At 59.1% G+C, this 19,743-nt stretch overlaps 1 protein-coding gene across 1 annotated transcript; it reads left to right on the top strand.

Moving 5' to 3' along the window:
* Positions 1 to 15,150: 15,150 nt before the first annotated feature.
* On the top strand, positions 15,151 to 16,732 carry LOC141928093 (uncharacterized). The gene is made up of 5 exons (XM_074835755.1): positions 15,151 to 15,253; positions 15,502 to 15,573; positions 15,653 to 15,731; positions 16,123 to 16,285; positions 16,409 to 16,732. The coding sequence occupies exons 1-5, from the start codon at positions 15,151 to 15,153 to the stop codon at positions 16,730 to 16,732; spliced, it is 741 nt and encodes a 246-aa protein (XP_074691856.1).
* Positions 16,733 to 19,743: the final 3,011 nt, after the last annotated feature.

Here is a 19,743-nt window from a genome sequence, read left to right on the forward strand (position 1 = left end):
CCAGCTGCCGGGGGGGTTCACCAGAGCAGTTACTTACCGGCGTGGCTCCTGTTGTCACGTGTGACACGTTCCGTTCACAGCAACGCTCGGGCGTTAAACAGCCTGAACTTACCCAAGGCGTTATCTACAGCGCGACTTCAAACTTGCTGCGGTCTTTCCAGCGTAGTCACCTGCGCTAAGCGATTTAAGATGACACCAAGCCGAGTGGTGTCGTTGACACGCCTGAGGGACGGGACGCCATCCAGGGGGATCTGGGCAAGCACGAGAAAGAAACGCTGTAAAGTGTTGGGCTCTGCGTGTTTTTTTCGGGCGACATGTAGCCTACTTGCTCCTCACGCACGGAGAATGGAAGAGCCTCCGGTATGTCGCGAGGCCTTTCACCGGGGGAGCTGGGAATAAAGCTGGGCTGCGGCTTTGCCAGGGTCAGCGCATCAGTGGAGTCACGTGAGAGACGGCAGCACTTGTGGGAAGTGGGATCCCCTGCGGATCAGCCGGGCGGGAGCAGAGTAGAGGCTTGACGGCGCTGAGCGGGACACGAGCGTCTCCAGGTGATGTCTGCGTGTCTTTCCCTCCAAGAATAAGGCACCTACTTGGAGAGCGGGGAACTGTTCCAACACAAGATCCCTTTGGGTGAAGATGAAAGAGTAGTGAGGTGGCAGCTTTTTCCACCAGCTCTTACGGGCCTCCCAGCAAGGCCACTTACCTAGCGAGGACGCTGGGCGCAAGGTCTTCTACGGGAATGTTTGTGCTCTGCACGTGTGTTACTGGGAGTACTGGGGATGGCAGAGTGCCTGTACCGCGTGTTCTTTGCAGAGAACAGCGGTTCGAATTTGCAAGCCCACAGCCCGTAATAGATCGTAGCACGTTTCTGCATCTACTTCGTGAACGTTAACAGACGTGGAAGACGTGGGAAAAGCTTTGGCACTCAAAACTCGTGTTGTACCTAGGTGAACAAAAGACAAAGAGCCAGTTAGGCCAGGGCTATGTTAGACTCGCAGTAAGGATCAAAACATGGTCTTGCTCTCTTCCTGCTAAGCCGTTTTATCTCGTGTATCCTAAGCCTCTCCTGACGATCTGCAAATTCACAGCCTACTATGGGAATCAAGATGCAGCTCTCTGGTCTTCTGTCAAACGTCCAGGGATGGTGTTAGTCTGTTAGGATCATCCCAAAGGAGTCGCTTGTACCTTCCTGGCTGCTTCAGATTTCTTATGAACTAGGTGGAATTTGTTTAGAAATGTTGGGTTTTTTCTTGCCTTGTAAGCTGCTGCTACTTTTGCAGCATGGTGGTGTTAAAGAACTTCACCAGCCTGTGGGTATCTCTAGGCGGGCTTTATTAACAGCTCAGAGTTGGGGCACTCACCGAGGAGATGTTCTATGGGAGGGAGGGAGGGAACTCTGATTTGTGCCTTTGCTCAGGAAGTGGTTTTCGCGCCCGAATGCTGAAGACCCGCGTCTGTGTGGGACGCAGTGGGCGATGGCTTTGCTGGTGGAACGGGAGTGATATAGGTATATTAAGAAAGTGAAGCATAACTGTAAAATAGTTAGCTATAGTAAACTTAAATTGTACTTTAAACTAAAATTCCTTTAAGCTGTAAAAGCAAGGCATCTCTGAGCTGTAAAAGCAAGGCATTTCTGAATTGTAAAACAAGGACAAAGGACTGGGGCCTCTGACACCTGGAGATGGAGGACATCTGCATACCCGGAGATGGAGGACATCTGCAGCCCCCCCTGCAGACGAGGGGCACCTGTGATTCGCAACCCAAAGGATGACTCCCCATTCAAGGATATGCATCACACATCAAACCGAGAACCAAGGAAGATGGCACCGCTCAAGGATGCGCATCAGATCACGTTTCGATAAGATGGAGGAAAGCATGACAATGTTGGTAAGCGGATGACATCAATCTCAAGGATACACATCACGTCTCAGACAAGACGGAAGAGACTGTTAATACAGAAAATTCTAGGACTATTTACACATCATTATGAATATGTATGTTTGTATTGTAAGACCCCGTGGATATGTATGAGATACCTGCATTTAAGTCGGGGTTTCACTGGCTTAAGGTGTGCATGTTTGGTGGAGAGATCCCCCATGCACCCAGCACTGAAATAAAGAATGCCTGCTTTCTAACACTCTGACTTCGGAGTTTTAGAGAGTTCTTCTCTGACCGACTTTTACGGTATCAGGAGGAGTTACTGAAATGGCATTGTGAGACTGAAGAGCAGACCAGAAGGCAGATGGGGCTTTGTAAAAAAAACATTGGGAGCGTGTGAATGAGGGGCTCGAGGGGGACGCAGTGAAATGGGGAGCCGGTGGGAGAATTCAAAGAGGAGATGCCGTTTTCAAAGACAGATGGGTCTAAAAAGCGGTGACTGAGCCCCGTCTGTGGCACTGGCTCTGCCGGCCCGTGGAAGGGAGGACGAGGACGGGTTTTTGTGTCTCTGAGCTATTGGTGCTGTCGCTTTCTCCCCGAGTGCTGGTGTAGGAAGGGCAGTGCTACGCGCAGGCCACGCCGCCCCGCGGGTGCCAGACAGTGTGTCTGCGCCCCCCCCAGCCCGCTTTGCAGACGCCTCTGTCAGCCCGCGGGTGGGGACCGTCACCCCCCCCCCAGCGTTACCCCCTCCCAATGCCACACGCACCCACCCCCCCCAGGGGACACGAGTGTCCTTGCAGGTCCCAGCAGTGGCACCGCAGGGGGCAGCGGCCAATGGCAGCCCCGTGACCCCCAGGGTGGCCGTGGGATGGGGGGGACACCGCGGGGACAGCGGGCACGGGGAGACAGAGACAACCCCGCAAGAAGAAACACGTGAACGGGATCATCGTGTTCTGCTGGCTCAAGTGGAAATTCATCGGAGCCTTTTATTGTTGGGGGGGGAGGGTGTGTCCGGGCCCCCCCTCAATTCTTCTTGGGCCTCGAGGCCTGAGCCAGCACGCACAGCCAATAGCAGGTGCCTGCGAGGGGACTCGGGGACCACCTGCCCCCCCCAAGGGACTCAGGCGTCCGGCGGGATACGATGGAAGTGGGTGCAGCCTGTCTGGTGGCGGGGAGGGGACGTGGGAGCTTGGGGAGCCTCGCGGAGGAACCTGGGGATGGAGAACACGTGAAGGGGGGGGGGGGGGTTTGTGTGTGTTATAAATGCCGAGGCAGAGCCGAAAATATCTTTTATAAATTTATTTGCAATAAGAACAAGTAAAAAAAATCTGACACGCCGGGGGGCACGGGGGGCTTCCCACTCCACACCGACGAGCACCGGGTGGTGCTGCGTCACTCTCTTTCATAGTCCCATCTTCACATGCGCAGCGGGGTCCCTCAAACTTTCCCGGGCTTTCTGGTGTTGCCGGGGCTCCTGGCAGGGATTCCTCCAATCATATTTCACCTGCGCAATCCGGTGTTGCTGGGGTCTTCTGACAGGGGTCCCGCCAGCAATTTTCCACCTGCTTAGCATCTGTCACTGAGGAAAAAAACCTCCAAACCCCTTTTAACCATAAAACTAGGACCAATCTCCTTTAACTTATGTACATGGTAAACTCTTAACAAAGTCATCGTATTTTAACACGAATCACCACCATATTCTTCACAGGGTCGGCAGCCAGGCGGCAGGGGACGGCATCCAAGCGGGCCACCATGCAGTGCGTGCGGGGGAGATGGGGGTGGCAGCGGTGACAGGGATGCCCCTCAAGCCCCTCCCCCGGCCTCGTTAGGGCTAACAAAGCCCCCCCAACCTGTCCCGTTGTCCCCTGTGCCCCCGTGATCCCCAGTGTCCCCCTGCGTCAGCCCTGGATCCCCCCACATGTCCTCTCGGGTCAGCCCAGGGTCCCCCAAATGCTCTCTGGCACCTCCGGGGTTCCCAGTATCCCCCTGGGTCACCCCCAGAGTGTCCTGCTGGCTTCCCCCGGGTCACCCTGCTGTGCCCTGTGGTCTCCCTGGTCCTGCCCATTCCTCTCGGGGTCCCCACCAGTCACCCCGGGGTCCCCAATGTGTCGCGGGGCCCCCCTGGGGTCCCCCATGTGCTGCCCCGCTGGGACCCAGCGTCCCCCTGATCCCACGTGTTCCCCTTCGGGCTCCCTACTGTCCCTTGGAGTCCCCCTGGGGTCCCCAAAGTCCCTGGAGGTCCCCCTGAGTCCCTGCTGGGGTGCCCCCATCTTCTTCCAGTGCTGCTGGGTCCCCTTGGGGTCCCCAAAATCTTGCTGGGGGTCCCCCGCTCCAGCTTCATCCCCTCGGGGCCCCCCAGGTTTCTCCCGGTCTCCCCCAGTCTTCTCGCCGTGTCCCGCCGCTCCCCGCAATCCCCCCCGTGTCACCTCAGGGGAGGCACAGTCCCCCTGCCCAGCTCCGGGGGCCCCCCAAATGCGTGGGTGTCGTCCCCCCCCCGGCAGGCACTGTGCTCACCGCCCCGCGGCAATAAAGCCGCTTCGTTACTACCTGGTGTCACGCCCCGCGCCCCGCCGGGGTCTCCCAGCCCCTCTTTGCCCCGGCGCGGGGAAAACGGGGCCGGGGCGGGGCAGAAGAGCGCAGGAGCGGCCAGCGCTGGCCCCGCCCCCGACGAGGCCCGGCGCCGCTCCTCTGCGAGACCTCGACCCCGCCGGGGCCCCGGCTACGGGCAGGCCACGCCACCGCCCCCGGACGCCCCGTCCAACCGCAGGAGCGGCCGCTGCGGGCCCCGCCCGGTCACCCAGGACACGCCCCGCCAGGGTCTGGCGCCCGCGTCGCCCGGGCCAGGGGCGGGCGCGGGATTCCCCGGCCGGGGCCCTTCCCCCGGGACTGGGACACCCCCCACCCCTCCCGGGACTAGGCCCTCCTCGCCCTGGGACCCCCCCGAGGCCGTTTGACGCCCGGCACTTGCCCCCCCTGCCCGCCCGCTCTGCAGATGGGGCACCCGAGGAGGTCAGGCAGCCCTTGGCTGTGCTGTCCTGCTGCTCTGGGGGGCTGTGAGCTCCTCGCCGCCCCGTGACAGTGCCCGGAAAACAGGACAGAGCTGCCCGAGGGGACGAGCTCCCCTCCCTGGGGGGCAGCTCCCCCGGCATCGCTCCGGCGGCTCTCCTCGAGCACCCCGAGAGCCATCCCCACGCAGCCTCGCCCGGCCGTGAGGTCACAGTGGGGCCGTGACATCAGAGCAGGGCTGTGAGGTCACAGAGCCCCGTGGGGGCACGCTGGCTATAAATACTGACCGCTCAGTCCCTGCCCCCACTGCAGCGACAGCAGCAGCAGTATGGTACGAGTGCAGGGAGCCATGGCCCTCACCCGCCACCTCCTCCTCATCCTCCTCCTCCTGGTGGCCCTGCACGCCAGGGCTGCCCGGGCTGCTCCGTGGCGACCGCGGGGAGCAGGTAAGCCAGCGGCCACTGGCGCAGCCTTTCACGGGCCAGCGGGCTCTTCTCCCCGAGAAGCGTGGATGGTGGCTTTTTCCCTCCAGTGCTTCAGCGAGGGCTTTGTCTCTGTGTGCGAGAGCTCTCCCTGTACAAAAGCCCCCAGGAGCCGTACATTGGTCCATCTGCTCCTCGAGGGACGTTGCACATGGCCCGGAAGGAGTTTGTGGAGAGCTGCCGGGTGCCAGCCAAGAGCTCACCAGGCCCCTCTGCGGCTTTGACAGCCTCCACCTTTGTCTGCCCCCCACGTGGTTACGCGAGCCCCTTGCCGTGCCTGCATTTGCCTAAGGCAGAAGTGGATCCCAGCATGCAGGGGCAATGATTCTCATCTCTGCTTGCTTCTAGATGAGGCTGGGGGCAGCGGTTATCCAGCTTCTCGGCTGGATGTTGGTTTGGAGCCCTTGGGGCATCCAGAGGTAAGTTCTCAATGTCCCTTTCCTTGAAAGAGTAAACACTGACAAGGTGGCAAGAGCTTATTCAGGTGCAATTTCCCATCAGATCCTCTCAAGGTCGACGGTTTCCCGACATCTTCAACTCTTCCTGTCCCGGAGCCTGAGAGCAGTCCCACAGGTAAGTCAGGAGGAGGGAGCATGTACCTTTTCGTCGTCTTTCCGTGTGCAATGCAAGTTGCTCCTCTGTGCCTCAGCCAGGCTTTACCTCTCATCTCTTCTTTTTGGCAGTGATCTCAAAGCCCAGACGAGAAAAGACAAGAAGAGCAGACTCAGGTACTGAGATTCCCGCTGGGGTCCCCAAGTGGGAGACGTGTCCTGAAACCTGACAGTGGCTGCGGGCGGTGCCCGTGCTGGGGCAGAGATCAAAGGGGAGAGCAAGGCTCGAGTGTCTCTTGAAAAGGCCCGACTCTGTCCCCTCGGGGGGTTGGAGCTGGCCCCAGGGCAGGGAGAGTCGGGGGTGGGTGGCTCTACCCGCTGCAGGGATGGTTTTTGTCCGTGTCCCTTGAAGCAGTGACTGGCCAGGCAGCTGCGCTCCCCCGCCCGTGCTCTCCTCCTGGCTGCCGGAGTTTTGTTTAGAGGGACAACCTGTCCCAAAGGGCGGGAGGGTGCCGCAAGCTTACTGGTGGTGCACCGGAGGGACTAACGTCCTGAATTGCTCCTCCAGGTGTGGTCGGGGAGAGAACGGATTCCCTTCTCCAGAGCATCACAGGTTTTTTCCTTCGCTTGGGTGTGCAGACGGTCTGCATCCTCAGTGCACTAGCGGGTTCTGTGACATTTGCACTGGTGCTGTGCTGTACCCAGGTGCGGCAGTGGTGGAGGAGAAAAGGGTGAGTTGATTTTCACCCCTCACCCCGCTGCTTCTTGGATAGCTGCTTGTGGGCCGCGCTGGGGAAGAGAGTTCCCCTGTGCCTCCTCCAGCCGAGGGCCTCAGCCGCCTCCTCTCTCCACAGGCGCACCGCGGCAGACTCCGGACAGTGGCTCGAAACCGGCGGCCCCCCCTTGCACCTGCCACAGCCGGACCAGCCGCCCTGGTACCCCTGAGCTGGGACCAACACCCAATGCAGATGCCGGGAAGCCCAGCGCGCCCACCCTCCCCAATGTCCCCACTGCACCCCCAACCTGTCCCCGGCTGCCATGACACTGCACAACCCACCCAGCACCCCACTGTCCCCGCCATTCCCGTGCCCCGTCCACCATTCCCGAGCTGCTGTGACACTGCGCACCTGTTTTGGCGATTAGGGATACTAATTAAAGTAGTTTTCACACCAGAGTGAAAAGAGCAGGCGTATTTTACTAGACATAACTCAATAATATAACAGAATAATACGGAAAACATACAGTAAGAAAAGACAGAACAGTGCACTCAAACAAATAGGAACATACAGGGTGATGCATCAAATCATTACTACCTGAGAGAATAGTGATTAAGAAAGATCCATCACCACTTGCGTACGTTCCCATCATCCAGACCCGCAGGCGCTGGGCAGCCCCGGTTGCATCGAGGATTTGTTGAGCCTTTCCCGGCAAGTGGGAAATCCTACGCGGTGCGTCCACCCGTAGCTGAGGCACCCAAAGTCGCTGTGAGCGGGTCCAGCCTTATATACCCAAAAATCAGCAAGCCAGAATAACTGGCACCTTTGTTTTAAGCAGAAATATCTGGTTTCAATCTCACATTAGATTCCCCCAGAGCCTGGCCAGGGCTCAAGGGAGAAGCTAAGGGAGCCTCTCTGCTTATCTAACTGGATGAAGCGCAAGGTCTCACATCAGGCCACAGTGCCAGACAATGGTGCCCAAGGCCCTGTTACTTTATCCATTTGGCTCAGGGCCTGTTGTTCAGGCTTCAATACTTCCACTCTTTACATCAGAATAGGTAGGTGGTTATAACTTAGTACCCACCTATAGGTCAACTCTGGCTTGGGCCGGTTGTCCAAGCCTTAGCGCTTCAGCACCCCACCCAGCAGCCCCCGGCCCCCACCCCCGCTGATCTGGCCCTCTGACAGGGACTGAAGGTGGCCCCGCCAGGGCAGGGGTCGGTGGTTTGGTGACAGAATCCCGCCACCAACAGCTTCGGGGTTCAGCCCTTTGTCCTCAGATAAAGAGGGACAGAGCCGTCGCACAAGTGTCGCGGTGGTACCAACGGCAAACCCCCCGAGGCGCCAGCACCGGCTGAGCTCCAGGCCCGGGCGCAGCCGTGGATGCCCACGGTGTCCGTCCGTGGCGTCACCAGGCAGGAGCCAGGCATGGGGCTGGCAGAGCATTCCCCGTACTCTCCACAGTCATCCAAAAATGTTACTTAAAAGCAGATGATGCCTCAAGTTCAGAATTTTACAAATTGCTCGAGTCTCAATAGATTTCATCTCTAGACAGTTAGCAAGCTGTAGTAGTGACAGCATAGCCCTGCGGCACATCACTGAGCCCAGCCCTCTCCTCCTCCGCTCTTCTGCACGTCTGCGCGCATCGGCCACAGAAGGAGCAACTTGCACTGCACACGGAAAGACGACGAAAAGGTAGATGCTCCCTCCTCCCACTGACTTACCTGTGGGACTGCTCTCAGGCTCCGGGACAGGAACAGATGAAGATGTCGGGAAACCTTCGACAACAAGAGGATTTGAAGGGAAATTGCACCTGAATAAGCTCTTGCCACCTTGTCAGCGTTTACTCTTTCAAGGAAAGGGACATTGAGAACTTACCTCTGGGATGCCCCAAGGGCTCCAAACCAACATCCAGCCGAGAAGCTGGATAACCGCTGCCCCCAGCCTCATCTAGAAGCAAGCAGAGATGAGAATCATTGCCCCTGCATGCTGGGATCCACTTCTGCCTTAGGCAACTGCAGGCACGGCAAGGGGCTCGCGTAACCACGTCGGGGGCAGACAAAGGTGGAGGCTGTCAAAGCCGCAGAGGGGCCTGGTGAGCTCTTGGCTGGCACCCGGCAGCTCTCCACAAACTCCTTCCGGGCCATGTGCAACGTCCCTCGAGGAGCAGATGGACCAACGTACGGCTCCTGGGGGCTTTCGTACAGGGAGAGCTCTCGCACACGGAGACAAAGCCCTCGCTGAAGCACTGGAGGGGAAAAGCCACCATCCACGCTTCTCGGGGAGAAGAGCCCGCTGGCCCGTGAAAGGCTGCGCCAGTGGCCGCTGGCTTACCTGCTCCCCGCGGTCGCCACGGAGCAGCCCGGGCAGCCCCGGCGTGCAGGGCCACCAGGAGGAGGCGGCGGCAGTGGCAGCCGACAGCCATGGCCTCCCTCCCCCATCCAGACACAGCACAGCAGCAGCGCAAGCGGCACAGAAATCACCACTGCTGCTGTGCCGACCAGGCAGCGCCTCCACACACCTGGGGCAAGTTCTCCATCTCCCCCAGTGCTGGTGCCTGGGGCCACGCTCCCACCCTTTGGCGCAGTGCGGGACCGATCTGTGTCCGGCAGCACTGGGGCCGCCCGCCCGTGCCGCCATTTTGGGGCTGCGCCCGACGGCGCCTCGGCAGAAATGCCCGAGGGGGCGGACACCATTTTCCCGCTGAGGAGAGAGAGTCCCGCGGGGGGGCGGTGCCGTGCGGCCCCACACCCAATGGGCGTGAGACGCGGCGGATGACAGACGGGTGACCGCCCTCCCTCACAAACTCCCTTCGAAATGGCTTCCGACAAAAACATATGGTGCTTCATCAGAGAAATCGGTCCATTTTTATCCGTGATCGAATTTTCAAGCAAATTAAGATGAACCTTCAAAAACAATACTGTTTCTTTAGCTTAATTAAACAGTATTTAGGGAACAGCGCTTCCTCTTCCTTGGTTCTCCGAGCAGGTATCAGCATCCCCAGCTGCCGGGGGGGTTCACCAGAGCAGTTACTTACCGGCGTGGCTCCTGTTGTCACGTGTGACACGTTCCGTTCACAGCAACGCTCGGGCGTTAAACAGCCTGAACTTACCCAAGGCGTTATCTACAGCGCGACTTCAAACTTGCTGCGGTCTTTCCAGCGTAGTCACCTGCGCTAAGCGATTTAAGATGACACCAAGCCGAGTGGTGTCGTTGACACGCCTGAGGGACGGGACGCCATCCAGGGGGATCTGGGCAAGCACGAGAAAGAAACGCTGTAAAGTGTTGGGCTCTGCGTGTTTTTTTCGGGCGACATGTAGCCTACTTGCTCCTCACGCACGGAGAATGGAAGAGCCTCCGGTATGTCGCGAGGCCTTTCACCGGGGGAGCTGGGAATAAAGCTGGGCTGCGGCTTTGCCAGGGTCAGCGCATCAGTGGAGTCACGTGAGAGACGGCAGCACTTGTGGGAAGTGGGATCCCCTGCGGATCAGCCGGGCGGGAGCAGAGTAGAGGCTTGACGGCGCTGAGCGGGACACGAGCGTCTCCAGGTGATGTCTGCGTGTCTTTCCCTCCAAGAATAAGGCACCTACTTGGAGAGCGGGGAACTGTTCCAACACAAGATCCCTTTGGGTGAAGATGAAAGAGTAGTGAGGTGGCAGCTTTTTCCACCAGCTCTTACGGGCCTCCCAGCAAGGCCACTTACCTAGCGAGGACGCTGGGCGCAAGGTCTTCTACGGGAATGTTTGTGCTCTGCACGTGTGTTACTGGGAGTACTGGGGATGGCAGAGTGCCTGTACCGCGTGTTCTTTGCAGAGAACAGCGGTTCGAATTTGCAAGCCCACAGCCCGTAATAGATCGTAGCACGTTTCTGCATCTACTTCGTGAACGTTAACAGACGTGGAAGACGTGGGAAAAGCTTTGGCACTCAAAACTCGTGTTGTACCTAGGTGAACAAAAGACAAAGAGCCAGTTAGGCCAGGGCTATGTTAGACTCGCAGTAAGGATCAAAACATGGTCTTGCTCTCTTCCTGCTAAGCCGTTTTATCTCGTGTATCCTAAGCCTCTCCTGACGATCTGCAAATTCACAGCCTACTATGGGAATCAAGATGCAGCTCTCTGGTCTTCTGTCAAACGTCCAGGGATGGTGTTAGTCTGTTAGGATCATCCCAAAGGAGTCGCTTGTACCTTCCTGGCTGCTTCAGATTTCTTATGAACTAGGTGGAATTTGTTTAGAAATGTTGGGTTTTTTCTTGCCTTGTAAGCTGCTGCTACTTTTGCAGCATGGTGGTGTTAAAGAACTTCACCAGCCTGTGGGTATCTCTAGGCGGGCTTTATTAACAGCTCAGAGTTGGGGCACTCACCGAGGAGATGTTCTATGGGAGGGAGGGAGGGAACTCTGATTTGTGCCTTTGCTCAGGAAGTGGTTTTCGCGCCCGAATGCTGAAGACCCGCGTCTGTGTGGGACGCAGTGGGCGATGGCTTTGCTGGTGGAACGGGAGTGATATAGGTATATTAAGAAAGTGAAGCATAACTGTAAAATAGTTAGCTATAGTAAACTTAAATTGTACTTTAAACTAAAATTCCTTTAAGCTGTAAAAGCAAGGCATCTCTGAGCTGTAAAAGCAAGGCATTTCTGAATTGTAAAACAAGGACAAAGGACTGGGGCCTCTGACACCTGGAGATGGAGGACATCTGCATACCCGGAGATGGAGGACATCTGCAGCCCCCCCTGCAGACGAGGGGCACCTGTGATTCGCAACCCAAAGGATGACTCCCCATTCAAGGATATGCATCACACATCAAACCGAGAACCAAGGAAGATGGCACCGCTCAAGGATGCGCATCAGATCACGTTTCGATAAGATGGAGGAAAGCATGACAATGTTGGTAAGCGGATGACATCAATCTCAAGGATACACATCACGTCTCAGACAAGACGGAAGAGACTGTTAATACAGAAAATTCTAGGACTATTTACACATCATTATGAATATGTATGTTTGTATTGTAAGACCCCGTGGATATGTATGAGATACCTGCATTTAAGTCGGGGTTTCACTGGCTTAAGGTGTGCATGTTTGGTGGAGAGATCCCCCATGCACCCAGCACTGAAATAAAGAATGCCTGCTTTCTAACACTCTGACTTCGGAGTTTTAGAGAGTTCTTCTCTGACCGACTTTTACGGTATCAGGAGGAGTTACTGAAATGGCATTGTGAGACTGAAGAGCAGACCAGAAGGCAGATGGGGCTTTGTAAAAAAAACATTGGGGAGCGTGTGAATGAGGGGCTCGAGGGGGACGCAGTGAAATGGGGAGCCGGTGGGAGAATTCAAAGAGGAGATGCCGTTTTCAAAGACAGATGGGTCTAAAAAGCGGTGACTGAGCCCCGTCTGTGGCACTGGCTCTGCCGGCCCGTGGAAGGGAGGACGAGGACGGGTTTTTGTGTCTCTGAGCTATTGGTGCTGTCGCTTTCTCCCCGAGTGCTGGTGTAGGAAGGGCAGTGCTACGCGCAGGCCACGCCGCCCCGCGGGTGCCAGACAGTGTGTCTGCGCCCCCCCCAGCCCGCTTTGCAGACGCCTCTGTCAGCCCGCGGGTGGGGACCGTCACCCCCCCCCCAGCGTTACCCCCTCCCAATGCCACACGCACCCACCCCCCCCAGGGGACACGAGTGTCCTTGCAGGTCCCAGCAGTGGCACCGCAGGGGGCAGCGGCCAATGGCAGCCCCGTGACCCCCAGGGTGGCCGTGGGATGGGGGGGACACCGCGGGGACAGCGGGCACGGGGAGACAGAGACAACCCCGCAAGAAGAAACACGTGAACGGGATCATCGTGTTCTGCTGGCTCAAGTGGAAATTCATCGGAGCCTTTTATTGTTGGGGGGGGAGGGTGTGTCCGGGCCCCCCCTCAATTCTTCTTGGGCCTCGAGGCCTGAGCCAGCACGCACAGCCAATAGCAGGTGCCTGCGAGGGGACTCGGGGACCACCTGCCCCCCCCAAGGGACTCAGGCGTCCGGCGGGATACGATGGAAGTGGGTGCAGCCTGTCTGGTGGCGGGGAGGGGACGTGGGAGCTTGGGGAGCCTCGCGGAGGAACCTGGGGATGGAGAACACGTGAAGGGGGGGGGGGGGGTTTGTGTGTGTTATAAATGCCGAGGCAGAGCCGAAAATATCTTTTATAAATTTATTTGCAATAAGAACAAGTAAAAAAAATCTGACACGCCGGGGGGCACGGGGGGCTTCCCGCTCCACACCGACGAGCACCGGGTGGTGCTGCGTCACTCTCTTTCATAGTCCCATCTTCACATGCGCAGCGGGGTCCCTCAAACTTTCCCGGGCTTTCTGGTGTTGCCGGGGCTCCTGGCAGGGATTCCTCCAATCATATTTCACCTGCGCAATCCGGTGTTGCTGGGGTCTTCTGACAGGGGTCCCGCCAGCAATTTTCCACCTGCTTAGCATCTGTCACTGAGGAAAAAAACCTCCAAACCCCTTTTAACCATAAAACTAGGACCAATCTCCTTTAACTTATGTACATGGTAAACTCTTAACAAAGTCATCGTATTTTAACACGAATCACCACCATATTCTTCACAGGGTCGGCAGCCAGGCGGCAGGGGACGGCATCCAAGCGGGCCACCATGCAGTGCGTGCGGGGGAGATGGGGGTGGCAGCGGTGACAGGGATGCCCCTCAAGCCCCTCCCCCGGCCTCGTTAGGGCTAACAAAGCCCCCCCAACCTGTCCCGTTGTCCCCTGTGCCCCCGTGATCCCCAGTGTCCCCCTGCGTCAGCCCTGGATCCCCCCACATGTCCTCTCGGGTCAGCCCAGGGTCCCCCAAATGCTCTCTGGCACCTCCGGGGTTCCCAGTATCCCCCTGGGTCACCCCCAGAGTGTCCTGCTGGCTTCCCCCGGGTCACCCTGCTGTGCCCTGTGGTCTCCCTGGTCCTGCCCATTCCTCTCGGGGTCCCCACCAGTCACCCCGGGGTCCCCAATGTGTCGCGGGGCCCCCCTGGGGTCCCCCATGTGCTGCCCCGCTGGGACCCAGCGTCCCCCTGATCCCACGTGTTCCCCTTCGGGCTCCCTACTGTCCCTTGGAGTCCCCCTGGGGTCCCCAAAGTCCCTGGAGGTCCCCCTGAGTCCCTGCTGGGGTGCCCCCATCTTCCTCCAGTGCTGCTGGGTCCCCTTGGGGTCCCCAAAATCTTGCTGGGGGTCCCCCGCTCCAGCTTCATCCCCTCGGGGCCCCCCAGGTTTCTCCCGGTCTCCCCCAGTCTTCTCGCCGTGTCCCGCCGCTCCCCGCAATCCCCCCCGTGTCACCTCAGGGGAGGCACAGTCCCCCTGCCCAGCTCCGGGGGCCCCCCAAATGCGTGGGTGTCGTCCCCCCCCCGGCAGGCACTGTGCTCACCGCCCCGCGGCAATAAAGCCGCTTCGTTACTACCTGGTGTCACGCCCCGCGCCCCGCCGGGGTCTCCCAGCCCCTCTTTGCCCCGGCGCGGGAAAACGGGGCCGGGGCGGGGCAGAAGAGCGCAGGAGCGGCCAGCGCTGGCCCCGCCCCCGACGAGGCCCGGCGCCGCTCCTCTGCGAGACCTCGACCCCGCCGGGGCCCCGGCTACGGGCAGGCCACGCCACCGCCCCCGGACGCCCCGTCCAACCGCAGGAGCGGCCGCTGCGGGCCCCGCCCGGTCACCCAGGACACGCCCCGCCAGGGTCTGGCGCCCGCGTCGCCCGGGCCAGGGGCGGGCGCGGGATTCCCCGGCCGGGGCCCTTCCCCCGGGACTGGGACACCCCCCACCCCTCCCGGGACTAGGCCCTCCTCGCCCTGGGACCCCCCCGAGGCCGTTTGACGCCCGGCACTTGCCCCCCCTGCCCGCCCGCTCTGCAGATGGGGCACCCGAGGAGGTCAGGCAGCCCTTGGCTGTGCTGTCCTGCTGCTCTGGGGGGCTGTGAGCTCCTCGCCGCCCCGTGACAGTGCCCGGAAAACAGGACAGAGCTGCCCGAGGGGACGAGCTCCCCTCCCTGGGGGGCAGCTCCCCCGGCATCGCTCCGGCGGCTCTCCTCGAGCACCCCGAGAGCCATCCCCACGCAGCCTCGCCCGGCCGTGAGGTCACAGTGGGGCCGTGACATCAGAGCAGGGCTGTGAGGTCACAGAGCCCCGTGGGGGCACGCTGGCTATAAATACTGACCGCTCAGTCCCTGCCCCCACTGCAGCGACAGCAGCAGCAGTATGGTACGAGTGCAGGGAGCCATGGCCCTCACCCGCCACCTCCTCCTCATCCTCCTCCTCCTGGTGGCCCTGCACGCCAGGGCTGCCCGGGCTGCTCCGTGGCGACCGCGGGGAGCAGGTAAGCCAGCGGCCACTGGCGCAGCCTTTCACGGGCCAGCGGGCTCTTCTCCCCGAGAAGCGTGGATGGTGGCTTTTTCCCTCCAGTGCTTCAGCGAGGGCTTTGTCTCTGTGTGCGAGAGCTCTCCCTGTACAAAAGCCCCCAGGAGCCGTACATTGGTCCATCTGCTCCTCGAGGGACGTTGCACATGGCCCGGAAGGAGTTTGTGGAGAGCTGCCGGGTGCCAGCCAAGAGCTCACCAGGCCCCTCTGCGGCTTTGACAGCCTCCACCTTTGTCTGCCCCCCACGTGGTTACGCGAGCCCCTTGCCGTGCCTGCATTTGCCTAAGGCAGAAGTGGATCCCAGCATGCAGGGGCAATGATTCTCATCTCTGCTTGCTTCTAGATGAGGCTGGGGGCAGCGGTTATCCAGCTTCTCGGCTGGATGTTGGTTTGGAGCCCTTGGGGCATCCCAGAGGTAAGTTCTCAATGTCCCTTTCCTTGAAAGAGTAAACACTGACAAGGTGGCAAGAGCTTATTCAGGTGCAATTTCCCATCAGATCCTCTCAAGGTCGACGGTTTCCCGACATCTTCAACTCTTCCTGTCCCGGAGCCTGAGAGCAGTCCCACAGGTAAGTCAGTGGGAGGAGGGAGCATGTACCTTTTCGTCGTCTTTCCGTGTGCAATGCAAGTTGCTCCTCTGTGCCTCAGCCAGGCTTTACCTCTCATCTCTTCTTTTTGGCAGTGATCTCAAAGCCCAGACGAGAAAAGACAAGAAGAGCAGACTCAGGTACTGAGATTCCCGCTGGGGTCCCCAAGTGGGAGACGTGTCCTGAAACCTGACAGTGGCTGCGGGCGGTGCCCGTGCTGGGGCAGAGATCAAAGGGGAGAGCAAGGCTCGAGTGTCTCTTGAAAAGGCCCGACTCTGTCCCCTCGGGGGGTTGGAGCTGGCCCCAGGGCAGGGAGAGTCGGGGGTGGGTGGCTCTACCCGCTGCAGGGATGGTTTTTGTCCGTGTCCCTTGAAGCAGTGACTGGCCAGGCAGCTGCGCTCCCCCGCCCGTGCTCTCCTCCTGGCTGCCGGAGTTTTGTTTAGAGGGACAACCTGTCCCAAAGGGCGGGAGGGTGCCGCAAGCTTACTGGTGGTGCACCGGAGGGACTAACGTCCTGAATTGCTCCTCCAGGTGTGGTCGGGGAGAGAACGGATTCCCTTCTCCAGAGCATCACAGGTTTTTTCCTTCGCTTGGGTGTGCAGACGGTCTGCATCCTCAGTGCACTAGCGGGTTCTGTGACATTTGCACTGGTGCTGTGCTGTACCCAGGTGCGGCAGTGGTGGAGGAGAAAAGGGTGAGTTGATTTTCACCCCTCACCCCGCTGCTTCTTGGATAGCTGCTTGTGGGCCGCGCTGGGGAAGAGAGTTCCCCTGTGCCTCCTCCAGCCGAGGGCCTCAGCCGCCTCCTCTCTCCACAGGCGCACCGCGGCAGACTCCGGACAGTGGCTCGAAACCGGCGGCCCCCCCTTGCACCTGCCACAGCCGGACCAGCCGCCCTGGTACCCCTGAGCTGGGACCAACACCCAATGCAGATGCCGGGAAGCCCAGCGCGCCCACCCTCCCCACTGTCCCCACTGCACCCCCAACCTGTCCCCGGCTGCCATGACACTGCACAACCCACCCAGCACCCCACTGTCCCCGCCATTCCCGTGCCCCGTCCACCATTCCCGAGCTGCTGTGACACTGCGCACCTGTTTTGGCGATTAGGGATACTAATTAAAGTAGTTTTCACACCAGAGTGAAAAGAGCAGGCGTATTTTACTAGACATAACTCAATAATATAACAGAATAATACGGAAAACATACAGTAAGAAAAGACAGAACAGTGCACTCAAACAAATAGGAACATACAGGGTGATGCATCAAATCATTACTACCTGAGAGAATAGTGATTAAGAAAGACCCATCACCACTTGCGTACGTTCCCATCATCCAGACCCGCAGGCGCTGGGCAGCCCCGGTTGCATCGAGGATTTGTTGAGCCTTTCCCGGCAAGTGGGAAATCCTACGCGGTGCGTCCACCCGTAGCTGAGGCACCCAAAGTCGCTGTGAGCGGGTCCAGCCTTATATACCCAAAAATCAGCAAGCCAGAATAACTGGCACCTTTGTTTTAAGCAGAAATATCTGGTTTCAATCTCACATTAGATTCCCCCAGAGCCTGGCCAGGGCTCAAGGGAGAAGCTAAGGGAGCCTCTCTGCTTATCTAACTGGATGAAGCGCAAGGTCTCACATCAGGCCACAGTGCCAGACAATGGTGCCCAAGGCCCTGTTACTTTATCCATTTGGCTCAGGGCCTGTTGTTCAGGCTTCAATACTTCCACTCTTTACATCAGAATAGGTAGGTGGTTATAACTTAGTACCCACCTATAGGTCAACTCTGGCTTGGGCCGGTTGTCCAAGCCTTAGCGCTTCAGCACCCCACCCAGCAGCCCCCGGCCCCCACCCCCGCTGATCTGGCCCTCTGACAGGGACTGAAGGTGGCCCCGCCAGGGCAGGGGTCGGTGGTTTGGTGACAGAATCCCGCCACCAACAGCTTCGGGGTTCAGCCCTTTGTCCTCAGATAAAGAGGGACAGAGCCGTCGCACAAGTGTCGCGGTGGTACCAACGGCAAACCCCCCGAGGCGCCAGCACCGGCTGAGCTCCAGGCCCGGGCGCAGCCGTGGATGCCCACGGTGTCCGTCCGTGGCGTCACCAGGCAGGAGCCAGGCATGGGGCTGGCAGAGCATTCCCCGTACTCTCCACAGTCATCCAAAAATGTTACTTAAAAGCAGATGATGCCTCAAGTTCAGAATTTTACAAATTGCTCGAGTCTCAATAGATTTCATCTCTAGACAGTTAGCAAGCTGTAGTAGTGACAGCATAGCCCTGCGGCACATCACTGAGCCCAGCCCTCTCCTCCTCCGCTCTTCTGCACGTCTGCGCGCATCGGCCACAGAAGGAGCAACTTGCACTGCACACGGAAAGACGACGAAAAGGTAGATGCTCCCTCCTCCCACTGACTTACCTGTGGGACTGCTCTCAGGCTCCGGGACAGGAACAGATGAAGATGTCGGGAAACCTTCGACAACAAGAGGATTTGAAGGGAAATTGCACCTGAATAAGCTCTTGCCACCTTGTCAGCGTTTACTCTTTCAAGGAAAGGGACATTGAGAACTTACCTCTGGGATGCCCCAAGGGCTCCAAACCAACATCCAGCCGAGAAGCTGGATAACCGCTGCCCCCAGCCTCATCTAGAAGCAAGCAGAGATGAGAATCATTGCCCCTGCATGCTGGGATCCACTTCTGCCTTAGGCAACTGCAGGCACGGCAAGGGGCTCGCGTAACCACGTCGGGGGCAGACAAAGGTGGAGGCTGTCAAAGCCGCAGAGGGGCCTGGTGAGCTCTTGGCTGGCACCCGGCAGCTCTCCACAAACTCCTTCCGGGCCATGTGCAACGTCCCTCGAGGAGCAGATGGACCAACGTACGGCTCCTGGGGGCTTTCGTACAGGGAGAGCTCTCGCACACGGAGACAAAGCCCTCGCTGAAGCACTGGAGGGGAAAAGCCACCATCCACGCTTCTCGGGGAGAAGAGCCCGCTGGCCCGTGAAAGGCTGCGCCAGTGGCCGCTGGCTTACCTGCTCCCCGCGGTCGCCACGGAGCAGCCCGGGCAGCCCCGGCGTGCAGGGCCACCAGGAGGAGGCGGCGGCAGTGGCAGCCGACAGCCATGGCCTCCCTCCCCCATCCAGACACAGCACAGCAGCAGCGCAAGCGGCACAGAAATCACCACTGCTGCTGTGCCGACCAGGCAGCGCCTCCACACACCTGGGGCAAGTTCTCCATCTCCCCCAGTGCTGGTGCCTGGGGCCACGCTCCCACCCTTTGGCGCAGTGCGGGACCGATCTGTGTCCGGCAGCACTGGGGCCGCCCGCCCGTGCCGCCATTTTGGGGCTGCGCCCGACGGCGCCTCGGCAGAAATGCCCGAGGGGGCGGACACCATTTTCCCGCTGAGGAGAGAGAGTCCCGCGGGGGGGCGGTGCCGTGCGGCCCCACACCCAATGGGCGTGAGACGCGGCGGATGACAGACGGGTGACCGCCCTCCCTCACAAACTCCCTTCGAAATGGCTTCCGACAAAAACATATGGTGCTTCATCAGAGAAATCGGTCCATTTTTATCCGTGATCGAATTTTCAAGCAAATTAAGATGAACCTTCAAAAACAATACTGTTTCTTTAGCTTAATTAAACAGTATTTAGGGAACAGCGCTTCCTCTTCCTTGGTTCTCCGAGCAGGTATCAGCATCCCCAGCTGCCGGGGGGGTTCACCAGAGCAGTTACTTACCGGCGTGGCTCCTGTTGTCACGTGTGACACGTTCCGTTCACAGCAACGCTCGGGCGTTAAACAGCCTGAACTTACCCAAGGCGTTATCTACAGCGCGACTTCAAACTTGCTGCGGTCTTTCCAGCGTAGTCACCTGCGCTAAGCGATTTAAGATGACACCAAGCCGAGTGGTGTCGTTGACACGCCTGAGGGACGGGACGCCATCCAGGGGGATCTGGGCAAGCACGAGAAAGAAACGCTGTAAAGTGTTGGGCTCTGCGTGTTTTTTTCGGGCGACATGTAGCCTACTTGCTCCTCACGCACGGAGAATGGAAGAGCCTCCGGTATGTCGCGAGGCCTTTCACCGGGGGAGCTGGGAATAAAGCTGGGCTGCGGCTTTGCCAGGGTCAGCGCATCAGTGGAGTCACGTGAGAGACGGCAGCACTTGTGGGAAGTG

The sequence above is a fragment of the Strix aluco genome, chromosome 11 (genome assembly GCF_031877795.1).
Source record: "Strix aluco isolate bStrAlu1 chromosome 11, bStrAlu1.hap1, whole genome shotgun sequence".
NCBI lineage: Eukaryota > Metazoa > Chordata > Aves > Strigiformes > Strigidae > Strix > Strix aluco.